Raw genomic sequence first — 15256 nt, forward strand, 5'->3', positions numbered from 1 at the left:
CCAGTGTGTTAGTACTCGAGTCAGGACTCGGACTCGAGTCCCGATTTTCATGACTTGTGACTCCACTTGGACTCCACCATTGGTGACGCGGACTTGGACTCGCATTCTGGACTTGCACACACAGCCTAGCGAGCGATGGGGCAGCAAGCGATGAGTGTGGGCAGACATGCAGGCAGACTCCGCTCCGGCTCCGCCTCCGATCATACATGTCGCGAAGGTGCCTCTTTTGCTTCCCCGTAGCTAACCAGTTACCAGCCTTCTGTTTAGCTACCCTTTGCCTGATTAAACACAAGCTGCTTTACTAAATTAAAAACAATAGCATTGAGTTTACTAGTAAAACAACAGTATAGCTATGTTTGTCTCTCTTCCCCTTGAGTATAGAAAAGTAGGCATCTTTGAATTCGTCGTCTCGCTCAACCCTCCCACTTTCCCAATTGCATCCCATAGCCAGGTTCTGACAGATCTCTTTCTTTTCTACAGAGAAAACATTTTGTTTCTAGCCCTAACTGTTCAAAAGTTATGACCCTTATTACCGGTGCTACAATTTGTTCTTTGTATCGTGCATTGGCGGTCCGCATTTTAAATTCATAAACCATATTGACTAAATAATTCCTCTTGCCACTACACTAAATCTGACTGGGTAAATAACTCAATTTTGAGTTCATGTGGACCCTGTGACTCAGACTTAAGCACTTGGACCAGGACTCAAGCACTGGGACTCAGACTTCAGCCATAGGGAGTCGTGACTCGACCATTGGTGACTCGGACATGGACTCTGACTCGAGCACAGGGGACTTGGGATTCGACTCGGACTCAAGGTTTAGTGACTCGACTACATCACTACTATTCCCTATACAGTGCCTTCGGAAAGTATTCAGACCCCTTGACTTTTTCCATATTTTGTTAAGTTACAGCCTTATTCTAAAATCGATTAAATAGTTAGTATTATTTCAAAAAAATTAATTGCAATCTACACACAATACCCCATAGTGACAAAGCGAAAACAGGTTTTTAGACAATTTAGTAAATGTATAAAAAATTAATAACATAAATACCTTATTTACATAAGTATTCAGACCCTTTGCAATGAGACTAGCAATTGAGCTCAGGTGCATCCTGTTTCCATTGATCATCCTTGAGATGTTTCTACAACTTGATTGGAGTCCACCTGTGGTAAATACAATTGTTTGGACATGATTTGGAAAGGCACACACTTGTCTATATAAGGTCCCACAGTTGACAGTGCATGTCAGAGCAAAAATCAAGCCATGAGGTCGAAGGAATTGTCAGTTGAGCTCCGAAACAGGATTATGTCGAGGCACAGATCTGGGGAAGGGTACCAAAAAAATGTCTGCAGCATTGAAGGTCCCCAAGAACACAGTGGCCTCCATCATTCTTAAATGGAAGAAGTTTGGAACCACCTTCCTAGAGCTGGCCGCCCGGCCAAACTGAGCAATCGGGGGAGAAGGGCCTTGGTCAGGGAGGTGACCAAGAACCCGATGGTCACTCTGACAGAGCTCCAGAGTTCCTCTGTGGAGATGGGAGAACCTTCCAGAAGGACAACCATCTCTGCAGCACTCCACCAATCAGGCCTTTATGGTTGAGTGGCCAGGCGGAAGCCACTCCTCAGTAAAAGGCACATGACAGCCCACTTGGAGTTTGCCAAAAGGCACGTAAAGGACTCTGATTCTCTGGTCTGATGAAACCAAGATTGAACTCTTTGGCCTGAATGCCAAGCATCATGTCTGGAGGAAACCTGGCACCATCCCTACAGTGAAGCATAGTGGTGGCAGCATCATGCTGTGGGGATGTTTTTCAGCGGCAGGGACTGGGAGACTACTCAGGATCAAGGGAAAGATGAACGGAGCAAAGTACAGAGAGATCATTGATGAAAACGCTCAGGACCTCAGACTGGGGCGAAGGTTCCCCTTCCAACAGGACAACGACCCTAAGCACACAGCCAAGACAACGCAGGAGTGGCTTCAAGACAAGTCTCTGAATGTCCTTGAGTGGCCCAGCCAGAGTCCGGACTTGAACCGATCGAACATCTCTGGAGAGACCTGAAAATAGCTGTGCAGCGACGCTCCCCATCCAACCTGACAGAGCTTGAAAGGACCTGCAGAGAAGAATGGGAGAAACTCCCCAAATAAAGGTGTGCCAAGCTTGTAGCGTCATACCCAAGAAGACTCAAGGCTGTAATCGCTGCCAAAGGTGTCTCAACAAAGCGCTGCATAAAGGGGTCTGAGTACTTATGTAAATGTGATATTTCCGTTTTTTTAAATCTAAAAACCTGTTTTTGCTTTGTCATTATGGGGTATTGTGTATAGATTGATGAGGGAAAAAAACTATTTAATAAATTTTAGAATAAGGCTGCAACGTAACAAAATGTGGAAAAAGTCAAGTGTTCTGAATACCTTCCGAATGCACTGTATAGTGCACTACTTTTGACCAGCATCCCATGTGCCCTGGCCAAAAGTAGTGCATTACATATGGAATAGGGTGCCATTTGGGACTCAATCGCTCACTCACTCCAATATGATCTACATCTACAGTAAGTGTATATGTGGGTACATACTGACATTTACAAGTGCTTTTGCTGCACTCGAGTCTCTTTCATCAGCTCGATTCAAAACCCTCTTGACATTTCAAAACCACAGAGAGTACTCCGTTGCCATTCTCAACCCCTTTCCTACAAAACAAGTTGTGAAGAAACTGATGAAGAGGCATCTTTGAATACATTGACATTTTCCCTCATAACCTGCAACATTTGCAATGGAAATGTTCATCCACAATGCCATGGACAGTGGTTTCCCGCTGTCCACCTTTCAATTTCTCCCAAACTTTAAAGTTATATTCGACCTGTATTGTCACTCGTGCAACTATATCGCTTATTGAAAAATTGCTGTTTTGTCACCAGCTGAAAGGACATGTCATTGAGGGACTGAATTTGTATAGTTCACCTACACATCTATTTCCATTCTTGAAGGGCAGTGCTTCTTTAAATACCCTCAAACACACTGCACTGAGTTGACACTGACAACATGGCCATATCTAAATGTCATCCTATTGTGAATGCATGTTAGCATCCAAAATGGCACCCTATTCCATATATGGAGCACAAATGTTGTCCCTATGTGGGGCCTGGTCAAAAGTAGTGCACTATATAGGGAAGAGGGTGCCATTTTGGATGCTACCATACATTCACAAAAGGAGGACATTTAGACATATGCATCCCCTGGTCAAAAGGTGTGCACTATATAGGGAATATGGTGCCATTTCAGACACAGTTCATGACTCCCTCTGCCAACCCTACACAGGAAGTGCCCTTTGAAGCCATCCACTACATGACTGGTGAATGTAACTACGGTGGCCGCGTGACGGATGACTGGGACCGGCGGACGCTGCGAACCATCCTGACGATCTTCTACACCCCCAAGATTCAAGACCCTGACTACAAGTTTGACCCCAGCGGCCTGTATTATTCACCACCAGAGGGCGACGTAAGGAACAACTTCTCATATGGTTGAAATGTATTTGTGTGCTTTGTGAAAGCAAGAACACAAAAAATCCCACATACTTATTATTATTCCCATAATTCCAATCGCTCTAGCTCCAAAACGTTTTAAGTTTGAAGCATCACATTTTCTTTAGGAAATGTCCTTTTCTAGTTTATCCTTTAGTTATCCAAGTCCCATTGAGATAGGAATTACTTTCTCGAAGGTGCCCTGGTCAAATTAAATGGACTGTTCACCTAAATCGCAAAACTGTTTATTCTATTGAAATTAAAGGGATAGTGCACCCCAATAACAAAACATTTACTTCAAGGTAGAGCAGGGTTCTCCAACCCAGTTCCTGGAGAGCTACCGTCCTGTAGGTTTTTCAACCGTTATCTAGTGCACCTGATTCTAATAATTAGCTGGTTGATAATCTGAATCAGGTTAGTTACAACTAGGGTTGGATTGAAATCCTACAGGAGGGTAGCTCTCCAGGAACAGTGTTGGGAGTTGAAGTAAAACTATTTTTTTTATGTAGTTAGTGAACTGTACCTTTAAGATCCGAGAAAGATCGGCTATAATCCTGGGGTTAATCCACACAGACATGTTCATATGTATTATTAATGCCCATTTGTGCATGAAACATGTACATTGCTCCCACTTAACATAATGCGAAGACACATTACGTATTCATACATTTAATTTACATATTCATGATGAATTTTGTTTTCCCTTATTAAATATGATATTTGTTAATGAATAATTAACAAACATTATGAAGTGAGAATGAGGAACAGTCAACATGAAGGCCTCATAAATACTATAGAACTGCACTTTAAATGGTCTAGCCTTGGCAAACTATAGACTTAAAGAGACAGATGAGTCAAGAAAGTCATTTGAGGTGATTTAAGTAGTACATTAACTTGTTCAAGCAAAGTTCACTTTTGGAGGTACCTTTAAAAAGTAATTAAAGAGACACAGCGGCCACCGCCGATTGTGCCTTTTAATTTATTTGTGAGAACAATAATAACACATGCACAATTTTATTTGCCATTTTCCTCAACCTCATATTTTATTCATGAGCTCTCATTTCCATAATCATTATTCTAAATGTCACCAATCCCAGGAATATACTGTTTTTCAATGAGCATCATGACTCACTATGTTTCTGTCTTGTGCTGTTGCGTTAAAATGTCCCCCCCCCCCCCCCCCCCCTTTTCCAGTATAACAGTTACATAGACTACACCAAGACTCTGCCTCTGAATCCGTCTCCTGAGATTTTTGGTATGAACGCCAACGCTGACATCACGAAGGACCAGTCCGAGACGCAGCTGCTCTTCGATAGCATTCTGCTCACACAGGTATGGCCAGCACACTCTTTTAAAATACACACCATTCACCGCAATAGTCCATTGTAGTGCCTTTACTGAAACACACACACACACACTTATTACACACACATTGAACACACACACACTGAACAAACACACTTGATTTGTAGTATAGACATGTAAAGATATGGAATACAAAGTGGGCTCACCTTCAACATTTTCGCACAGTGAATCCCAGTTGTCAGAAGAGTCATGATTGTTGTCCTTATCTGCCATGTCCTCCTATGGCATCCTCATGGCAGTGTTATATGCCATGCTCTATGACAGCCATTTTCAAATGACAATATACATTTTATGACAGCTAATTAGAGCAAAGTGCTAGCCATATGGTCCACATCCATATGACTGTGAACTCACTCAAGTCATATGTAGAGTGACGCTCAATAGCAGTGTGCTTTGGCTCGGGACCTATTGAAACAGTGGCTAAAGTTAGCACAGCCCTTTCTTTCCGTTGGCAGTGAGTTTGGGGATACATCATAAACCAAAGCAAAGCAACCCCTCTTGGCCCCTATCCCAGATGTCCCAAATCTTTGAACGTCATTAATTCTCATGGCATGTCTCCAAACTCAGAGCAAACCCGTTTGTGTGGTGCAGTGTATGTAAGCATGCATACGCACACACACACACGTCTCAAAGCCCCATTGGGTTTCGAACCTATTTTATCAGTATCTTTGCCAGACTTTAATATTTGATTACCTTCCATTACAATGTACCATGCATAATTCATTAGGAAGAAAAGTTGTTTGTACAGAGATATCTCCCCCCAAAACACTAATCTCCCTTTAGTGTAAATGCACTGGATTGTCTGCCTTCGTGTGACTATCACTGGCTTTGGAGAAACTCTGTGATACCACTTCTCCTACTCCATTAAAGCTCTCTTCTTTGAGTCGGCCCAGGTTACTAGCTCGCAGAAGCTTCGCTTATTTACATCTATCACAACCACTCGCAGTAGAACTCTACAGGAGCGAACATCAAACCCAATGGTGTGTCAGAAATTGAGATATTTCTAGAATCTACAGCTAGAGTTTAATGCACTACTGGCTTTGCTGAAAGTTAGGCAGCCAGGAGTATAGGGCTAACTGCTCAGGCATAATGCCACACAAATAGACACACGCAGACACACAAACGCACACAACACACACACACACACACACACACACACACATATACACACATACACTGAGTATACAAAACATTAAGAACACCTGCTCTTTCCATGACATAGACTGATCAGGTGAAAGTTATGATCCCTTATTTATGTCACTTGTTAAATCCACTTCAATCAGTGTAGATTAAGGGGAGGAGACAGGTTAAATAAATATTGTTCAGCCTTGAGACAATTGAGACATGGACTGTGTATGTGTGCCATTCAGAGGGTGAATGGGCAAGACAAAAGATTGAAGTGCCTTTTGAAGGGGGGAGGTAGTAAGTGCCAGGTGCACCGGTTTGTGTCAAGAACTGCAACGCTGCTGAATTTTTCACACTCAACCGTTTCCCGTTTGTATCAAGAATGGTCCACCACCCACAGGACATCCAGCCAACTTGACACAACTGTGGGAAGCATTGGAGTCAACATGGGCCAGAATCCCTGTGGAATGCTTTCGACACCATGTAGAGTCCATACCCCGACGAATTGAGGCTGTTCTGAGGGCAAAAGGGGGGGAGTGCAACTAATATATTTTTTTTTAACGATTTTGCTAGTACAATTAGGACTCAATGAAGCCTAACCTTGATTCATACATATCGTCTTCACTAAGATTAATAGTTGCAGTCAAGTGTGAACTTTATTAGCAGCTAATACGGGACCATTACTCTGAATGACCGATAAACAGGAAGATGCTCCAACTGGAATGAAGCAGCTATTTGTCATTCCTACTGTAACCCCAACTATCATCTAATGATTATCCATTACCGCTGGGTCGTGACAGAGCTACCAGTGAGTAAATATGGCAAGCGGGGAAAGAACCGTTCATTAGAATGAATGATTTTGGAAAGTTTAGGGATTTTTTTATTTATTTGTTTCCCTGGCACCCCAGACTTATGCGAGAGGGATTTGAACGTTAATGATGACACCTGTTTGTAACCTGTCCTCTTTTGTGTGTGTGTGTGTGTGTGTGTATTTGCAGGGAGAGTTAACAGTAAGTACTGCTGAGGCCTTGGATCTCAGTGAGCGTTACAGTTAGCTGTAAGTAAAGCACAGGGCTTAGATTCAGGTGAGAAACAACAGTAAGTGCAGACAAATTGATGCAGAACATTTTACTTAGCAGACACTCTTATCCAGAGCGACTTACAGTTAGTGAGTGTATACATTTTCATACTGGCCCCCCGTGGGAATCGAACCCACAACCCTGGCGTTGCAAACGCCATGCTCTACCAACTGAGCTACACAGTACCTGTGCGTAGTCAGAAGAATATTGAGTTGCTGATAGGGCCTTGGAAGAGACTAACACTGGTAAAAAAAAATATAATAATAATATCCAACCAACATTTTTTTTTACCTTCAACATACAACTAAGTAGCACAGAATGGTATTTGTCGTCCAAACTCGCACACACTAACTTCTGTCTCCTGTCAGTCACGCTCCTCAGGCGGTGACGCCAAGTCATCAGACGACATGGTGTATGACGTGGCGGCGGACGTCCTCAGCAAGCTGCCGGCCGACTTTGACATTGAGGCATCCATGCGCCGCTTCCCCACCAGCTACAACCAGAGCATGAACACAGTGCTGGTGCAGGAGATGGGCCGCTTCAACAACCTGCTCAGGATCATCCGAGACTCCTGCATCAACATCCAGAAAGCCATCAAAGTAAGGAGAACCTTAACCTAATGTAGCAGGCGAAAATGAAACGCCTGAGCGGGGACAATAGAAACCGGAAGCATCTGGTTTTCAGGCTTTGCCTCTTCCTCTATAGTTTTCCCCTAAACTAGATGCTTCCGTTTTACTCCGACCCCACTGAGGGTGGGAGGACATAGGCTGTGTTCCAATTCACTACCCTTCTCCAGAAGGGTGCACTCATTCACTTGCCCTAATGCATTTAAAAGCATTGGATTGGTGCAAGCATGGCTGGAAGGAGTTTCCACTATATTCCTTACACCAGTCCATTCATTTTCAATCCATCAGGGGGAGTAAATGAGTGCACACTTCGAGAGAAGGGTAGAGAATCGAGATGTAGACAGAGAGAATGGGTGTTTTTCAATATGCATACTACTGTGCGCCACACTCTCATGCTCCAAGTGCATTCTCCGAGGACGTTCTCTTGAGTACGTTCTTGTGAGGACGAGAGTGTGGAGAATGCATAAAACATTACATTTGAGAAGCACTCACACTCCCCCTACTGTATTACCTTACGCTGCATCTCCTCATTCACTGAACCTTCTTCCTGCCAGGACAATGGCAGCAATAGACGAAACAAGATATACACAAAGCAAACGTTTTACTTCATAATTACCAGCTAGATATATGTGTATCGTTGTAATCTAGCTAGCCAGCTAGCTAGTTAAAAAGGCAAAAATTACCTAAAACCAATGTTATGCAAGGTACAGTAGATGTCAATTATTTGTGGGTAGCTAGCTAACAATTCTTCGTGGCTAGCCAGTTAGCCCTATTGACTTACTATGGACTTACCCATTCACTGAACCTTCCTTCTTCTAGCCAAGACAATAGCAATAGAGACAAAAAAATATATACACAAAGCAGACGTTTTACTTTATAACTATCAGCTAGCTATTTGTGAATCGTAATCATGTAGCTAACCAGATAGTATAACAGGCAAAAATGACCTTAAACCAATGTTATCCAAGGTAGATGTCAATTCTTTGTGGGTAGCTAGCTAACAATTCTTTGTGGCTATCAAGCTAGCTAACAGTAGTAGCTAGCCACTTAGATTTATTGACTTACTATGGGCTTGCGACCTACGCACACTACAGTGGCTATTGTAGGCAGGTAACCATACCAAAATTAACACAGCATGTATTTATTAACGTATTAAGATAAAATATTGTAGTCAGGCAACATATGAGATGTACTGTAAATAGGCAACATTTCATTCCAAAGTCAGAGTGTATTTTTTCTGCTTCAGCTCAAAGATTTTCGTCATTTCTTGCATCGATGCATGCTTCAAAATATGTACAAACGGAGTACGCATTCGAGAAGTGCCCTCTGTGCTCCGTTTCGCATACTTTGATTTAGACTCATACTCCGACCCTCCCGTGCTGCAATTTGTGTGCTCGGAGCACGGTAGTATGCATTTTGAGAAACACCTAATGACAGTATTCTTGGGTTGCATGTTGCATCACAATATTATGACCGTTCTCTTGAGGTCTGGTGACTGACTGTTTGTTCTACTCCATGCATTCTCAATGGCACTAATGAGAGAGGGCGCTGCAGTGGATAGCAGACGTTTTACAGGCTCTTGACAAATTCTGCAATTGTGTGTGTTTTTTTACGCTGATCTTAACTTTTTTTTTTACATAATGTCTCCATCATCATTTCCTATGACTGAGAACAGCTTCTGGACATCAGAACAGAGATCACTAACCTTGATTTAGATGACAATTTTTACTTCAATGAGTCGGCAGCTCTGGACATCCTGCTTACTCCGGACCAGGCCCTAATCCCCGGGATTCTAAAGAGTAATCGACGGCGCAAGAGAGGCAAACGAGCTGGCATTTATTTGGTACCCAGCGTCATAACACGTTATGACACAGTCATAACCATGTCATAATATGTCAAAACAGCTGACCTAACTTGTCATAATATGGTCATAACACTGTCATGTCCTATATATTTACACATGTTGTGACATATATTGCGTTATTTTATGGCTGGTTATGACACCTACATAAGAGTGTCAAAACCCACATTTATTCAAAAGTTTTTTTCCCTGCCAAAAGTTTCCTTTCGTTTTAAAGTTAGTTTCTTAAGTGCTTAAATCCTGTAATTAATTATTTACAGTCATGTTTTTTTCATCATATTTTAAATAACTTACTTGTATAAAATGCACTTTATGACACTGTCATGAAGTATTATGACCATCCTGTGTCACTTTACTTGGACTAAGAAAATGCACTTTATGACACTGTCAAGGAGCATTATGACCATCATAATCATATAAGTTGGATAGTCTTCTCACGTACATGTCCTTATGATAGTAATCAGTCAAAAAGAGTGTCTTGTCCTGCTCCTGAAATCTGCTCCTACATTCATCCCAGTCATCAGCAACATACCATTGGTGTTAAGTGCATGTCTGACATCAATGTGTGCGCAATTAAAATGGTCAATTTCAGAAAATTTTATATAACATAAACATACTGTTGACAAGTAGGCTATGGTGTAATGGAATGTTTTGCCTTGTGTGGTAGGTTTTGTGGGTTTTGACACTCTTATGTAGGTGTCATAACCAGCCATAAAATTACTACTGTGGTAGGTTTTGTGGGTTTTGACACTCTTAACCAGCCATAAAATAATGCAATATATGCCACAACAGGTCTAAATATATGTAATGACAGTGTTATAACATATTATGACAGGTTATGTCAGCTGTTATGACATATTATGACATGGTTATTACCGTGTCATAACGTGTTATGAAGTTGGGAGTCAAGTAAAGTGTTACATAATATTCTATGTCAGGGATCATCAACTAGATTCAGCCTCGGCCCGATTTTCTCTTGAGCGGATGGTCAGGGGACCAGAACATAATTATAAATAATTTGTAGACCGTAAATTCACGGCAAGAAGTCCAAACAGATATAATATTTGACTAAAACAAAAGCATGCATCATCTAGACCGGACGGCAGCCTTGGGTAAGGCGAAGGGGGAGGGGTGTGTCTCTTTGTTAACAACAGCTGGTGCGCGATCTCTAATGTTAAGGAAGTCTCACGTTTTTGCTCGCCTCAGTTAGAATACCTCATGATAAGCTGCAAACCATACTATTTACCAAGAGTTTTCATCTATATTTTTCGTAGCTATCTATTTACCAGCACAAGACCGCACTCAACGAGCTGTATCGGGCCATAAGCAAACCTGAAAATGCACATCCAGAGGTGGCCGGTGATTTTAATGCAGGGAAACTGAAATCCGTTTACCTCATTTTTACCAGCATGTCACCTGTGCAACTAGAGATGACAAAACTCTTGATCACATTTACTCCACACACAGAAACGGATACAAGGCTCTCCCTCAACCTCCCTTTGGCAAATCTGACCAAAACTCTATCCTCCTGATTCCTGCTTACAAGCAAAAACTCAAACAGGAAATACCAGTGATGCGCTCAATACGGAAGTGGTCCAATGAAGCGGATACTAAGCTACACGACTGTTTCGCTAGCACAGACGAGAATATGTTCCGGGATTCATCCTATAACATTGAGGAGTTCACCACATTAAACTCTATTCCACATCAGGTAACTGATGCAAGTAGTAGAATCAGATTTAAAAAACAGATAAAAAATACTGTGAAGCAACACGAACATAGGCACAGACACATGCATACACACGCATGATAACATACGCACTATACACACATGTACACATGGATTTTGTGTTGTAGATATGTGGTAGTGTAGTATGGGCCTGAGGGCACACACTTAGTGTGTTGTGAATTATGTAATTAATGTATTGTAATGCCTTGGCAACAGCTAATGGGGATCCATAAAAAAATACAAATACAAATTAATAAGTGCATCGATGACGTCGTCCCCACAGCGACCGTACATACATATCCCAACCAGAAGCCATGGATTACAGGCTACATCCGCACTGAGCTAAATGCTAGAGCTGCCGCTTATAAGAAATCCCGCTACGACCTCCGATGAGCCATCAAACAGGACTAAGATCAAATTGTACTACGCCGGCTGTGACGCTCGTCGGATGTGGCAGGGCTTGCAAACTATCACGGACTACAAAGGGAAACCCAGCCGTGAGCTGCCCATTAACGCAAGCCTACCAGACGAACTAAATGCCTTCTATGCTCGCTTTGAGGCAAGCAACACTGAACCATGCATGAGAGCACCAGCTGTTCCGCATGACCTCATTTGCCATAGCCGATGTGAGTACGTTTTTTAAACAGGTTAACATTCACAAGGCCGCGGGGACAGACGGATTACCAGGACGCTCCTCGGAGCATGCGCTGACTAGCTGGCAAGTGTCTTCACTTACATTTTCATCCTTCCCCTGACCCAGTCTGTAATACCTACATGTTTCAAGCAGACCGCCATAGACCCTGTGCCCAAGAACGCCAAGGTAACCTGTCTAAATGACTATCGCCCCGTGGCACTCACATCTGTAGCCATGAAATGCTTTGAAAGGCTGGTCATAGCTCACATCAACACCATCATCCCAGACCCACTCCAATTCGCATACCGCCCCAACAGATCCACAGATGATGCAATCTCCGCACTGCTCTCCCACCTGGACAAGAGGAACACCTATGTGAGAGTGCTGTTCATTGACTACAGACTTTTAAAATTTTAGTGATTTAGCAGATGCTCTTATCCAGAGCTACTTACAGGAGCAATTAGGGTTAAGTGCCTTACTCAAGGGCACATCGACAGTTTTTTATCTAGTTGGCTCAGGGATTCGAACCAGTGACCTTTTGGTTACTGACCCAACTCTCTTAACCACTAGGCTACAGCTCAGCGTTCAACACCATAGTGCCCTCCAAGCTCATCACTAAGCTCAAGTCCCTGGGACTGAACACCTCCCTCTGTAACTGGATCCTGGACTTCCTGACGGGCCACCCCCAGGTGGTGAGGGTAGGTAACAACACATCTGCCCTGCTGACCCTTAACACGGGGTCCCCTTAGGGATGAGTGCTTAGTCCCCTCCTGTACTCCCTGTTCACCCACGACTGCATGGCCTGCACGAAACCAACACCATCATTAAGTTTGCTGACGACACGGCTGTGATTATCAAACACGATGAGACAGCATATAGGGAGGAGGTCAGTGACCTGGCAGTGTGGTGCCAGGAAAACAACCTCTCCCTCAACGTCAGCAAGACAAAGGAGCTGATCGTAGACTACAGGAAACGGAGGGCCGAGTACGCCCCCATCCATATCGAAGGGGCTGTACCGGAGTGGGTCGAGAGCTTCAAGTTCCTCAGTGTCCACATCACCAAGGAATTAACATGGACAACACACACCAACACAGTCGTGAAGAAGGCACGACAACGCCTCTTCCCCCTCAGGAGGCTGAAAATATTTGGCATGGGCCCTCAGATCCTCAAAAAGTACTACAGCTGCACCATTGAGAGCATATTGACTAGCTGCATCACTGCTTGGCATGGCAACTGCTTGGCATGCGACCACAAGGCACTACAGAAGGTAATTCGTTCAGCCCAGTACATCACTGGGGCCGAGCTCCCTATCATCCAGGAACCCTATACCAGGCGGTGTCAGAGGAAGGCACAAAAAATTGTCAAAGACTGAAGCCACCCAAGTCATAGACTGTTCTCTCTGCTACCACATGGCAAGCGGTACCGATGCACCAAAACTGGAACCAACAGGACCCTGAACAGCTTCTACCCCCAAGCCATAAGACTGCTAAATAGTTAACCAAATAGCTACCCTGACTATCTGCATTGACCCACTTTTTTCACTAAGTCTTTTGACTCATCACATACGCTGCTACTACTGCTAATTATCTATCCTGTTGCTTAGTCACTTTACCCCTACTTACATGTACATATCTACCTCAATTACCTTGTACCCCTGCACATCGACTCGGTACTGGTACCCCGTGTATATAGCCAAGTTATTGTTACTCATTGTGCATTTATTCCTCAAGTTATTATTTTTCAATTATTTTTCTTTCTGTATTGTTGGAAAGGGAAGTAAGCATTTCACTTTTAGTCTACACCTGTTGTTTACGAAGCATGTGACAAATACAATTTGATTTGATAAAGATTTTCTAAAGTACATAAAAGTGGCTTGGAAACACAATTACATTTCAAAAGGAAGCAAATCATTAGTAGGAAAACCCTTTGTCATCATTGTGATGTCATCAGATTTACTTTACAATAACCAAGGGCGCAACTTTGGTTTTAGAAGTGGGGGGGACATAACCTGGCAAGGGGTCTGGTGGTCCTCCCTCAGAATTTTTGGACATCTAAAGCTCATTTCCTGCATTTCTACCCTTTTGGGGTCATTTTTATTGTAAACACTTCTACATGAATGTGGATGCTACCATGATTATGGATAATCCTGAATGAATCGTGAATAAAGATTAGTGAGAAATTATAGATGCACAAATATCATACCCCCAAAAAAATGCTAAACTCCCCTGTTAGTGTAATGGTGAGAGGTTAGCATGTCTTGGGGGTATGATATTCGTGCGTCTAACTTTCTCACTCAGAATTATTCACGATTCATTCAGGATTATCCGTAATCATGGTAGCATCCACATTAATGTAGAAGTTTTTAGAAAAATATTATATTCTTATTTACAATAAAAGTGACTCCAAAATGACACAATTCATTGTTTACTATTCATTTCTATTGGGCACAAGATAATCTGAAACACAACCAAAAAAAACAGCAAATGCATCCAACAAATTTGTAGTCACAAGCTTCATGTAGTCATTGGGTGCTTCATGTAGTCATTGAAAAGCCTCTATCAACCCTTGATACAGTTTGGAAATCAACTTTGGAGGTTTGTCAGCATACCTTATAATAGTTTCAATCTTTGAAGCATCTGGCTTGTCCAGTGTTTGCTGCACAGAGAGGATATAGTGTTGTATCTGCAAAAATTCACCTCAGCTTTGTCACAGACTGGTCTTCCTTGGCTGCCTAACCCTGCTGAGACCCATGTCACCATCTGATTCTCCGTTGATGAGGCATGACAAAAAATTACCTTGGTGTACATTTATACATTATATTATCAAATAATAGAATCAATTGTTCAATAATTGAAATTACCATTATTCCCAGATCCCAGACTATAGCTTTAAGCTTAAACCCCTGTCCTGTAGCTACTGTAGGTCTACCCGTCAACTCAAGATGGAACTTTGTATCATTCACCTGACCTCCGCAGACTGGTCTTCCCTGGCCGTCTGACCCTGCTGGGACACCTGTCATCATCTGATCCTACTAAGACATGATGAGCATAGTGTTGTGTACTGACTGTGCACCATGACAGTGAAGCCTGTAGAGCTGTTTATTACTGTGTTTGGGAAGCTGACAGATCAATAACGTTACATTGCTATACTGACTAATACAAACTCACATTGCACTGAAAAAATGTCAATCTTTTGGCCGCTGGTTTCATCGTTTGATTCAGCTCTAGTGTGAGTGAGGCAAAAAGAATAGCTAACTTTAGCAAACTTTTGGCCAGCTCTCTCTCTAACGGTACATCAACTTGGGAATGCTAGCC

General features: G+C 42.7%; 1 protein-coding gene across 1 annotated transcript in view; it reads left to right on the forward strand.

Annotated features, from left to right (window-relative positions):
* The window catches only part of dnah7 (dynein, axonemal, heavy chain 7), a gene marked incomplete at both ends in the record, with an annotated part of 219285 nt that overhangs the window by 188146 nt on the left and 15883 nt on the right, over positions 1–15256 (forward strand). The window contains 4 exons of the mRNA XM_084179224.1: positions 3318–3500; positions 4718–4855; positions 7012–7023; positions 7461–7691. Coding sequence (XP_084035350.1) covers positions 3318–3500; positions 4718–4855; positions 7012–7023; positions 7461–7691 — 564 coding nt within the window. The remainder of the gene's footprint in view (positions 1–3317; positions 3501–4717; positions 4856–7011; positions 7024–7460; positions 7692–15256) is intronic.

The sequence above is a fragment of the Coregonus lavaretus genome (genome assembly GCF_964263955.1).
Source record: "Coregonus lavaretus genome assembly, chromosome: 16".
NCBI classification, from domain to species: Eukaryota; Metazoa; Chordata; class Actinopteri; order Salmoniformes; family Salmonidae; genus Coregonus; species Coregonus lavaretus.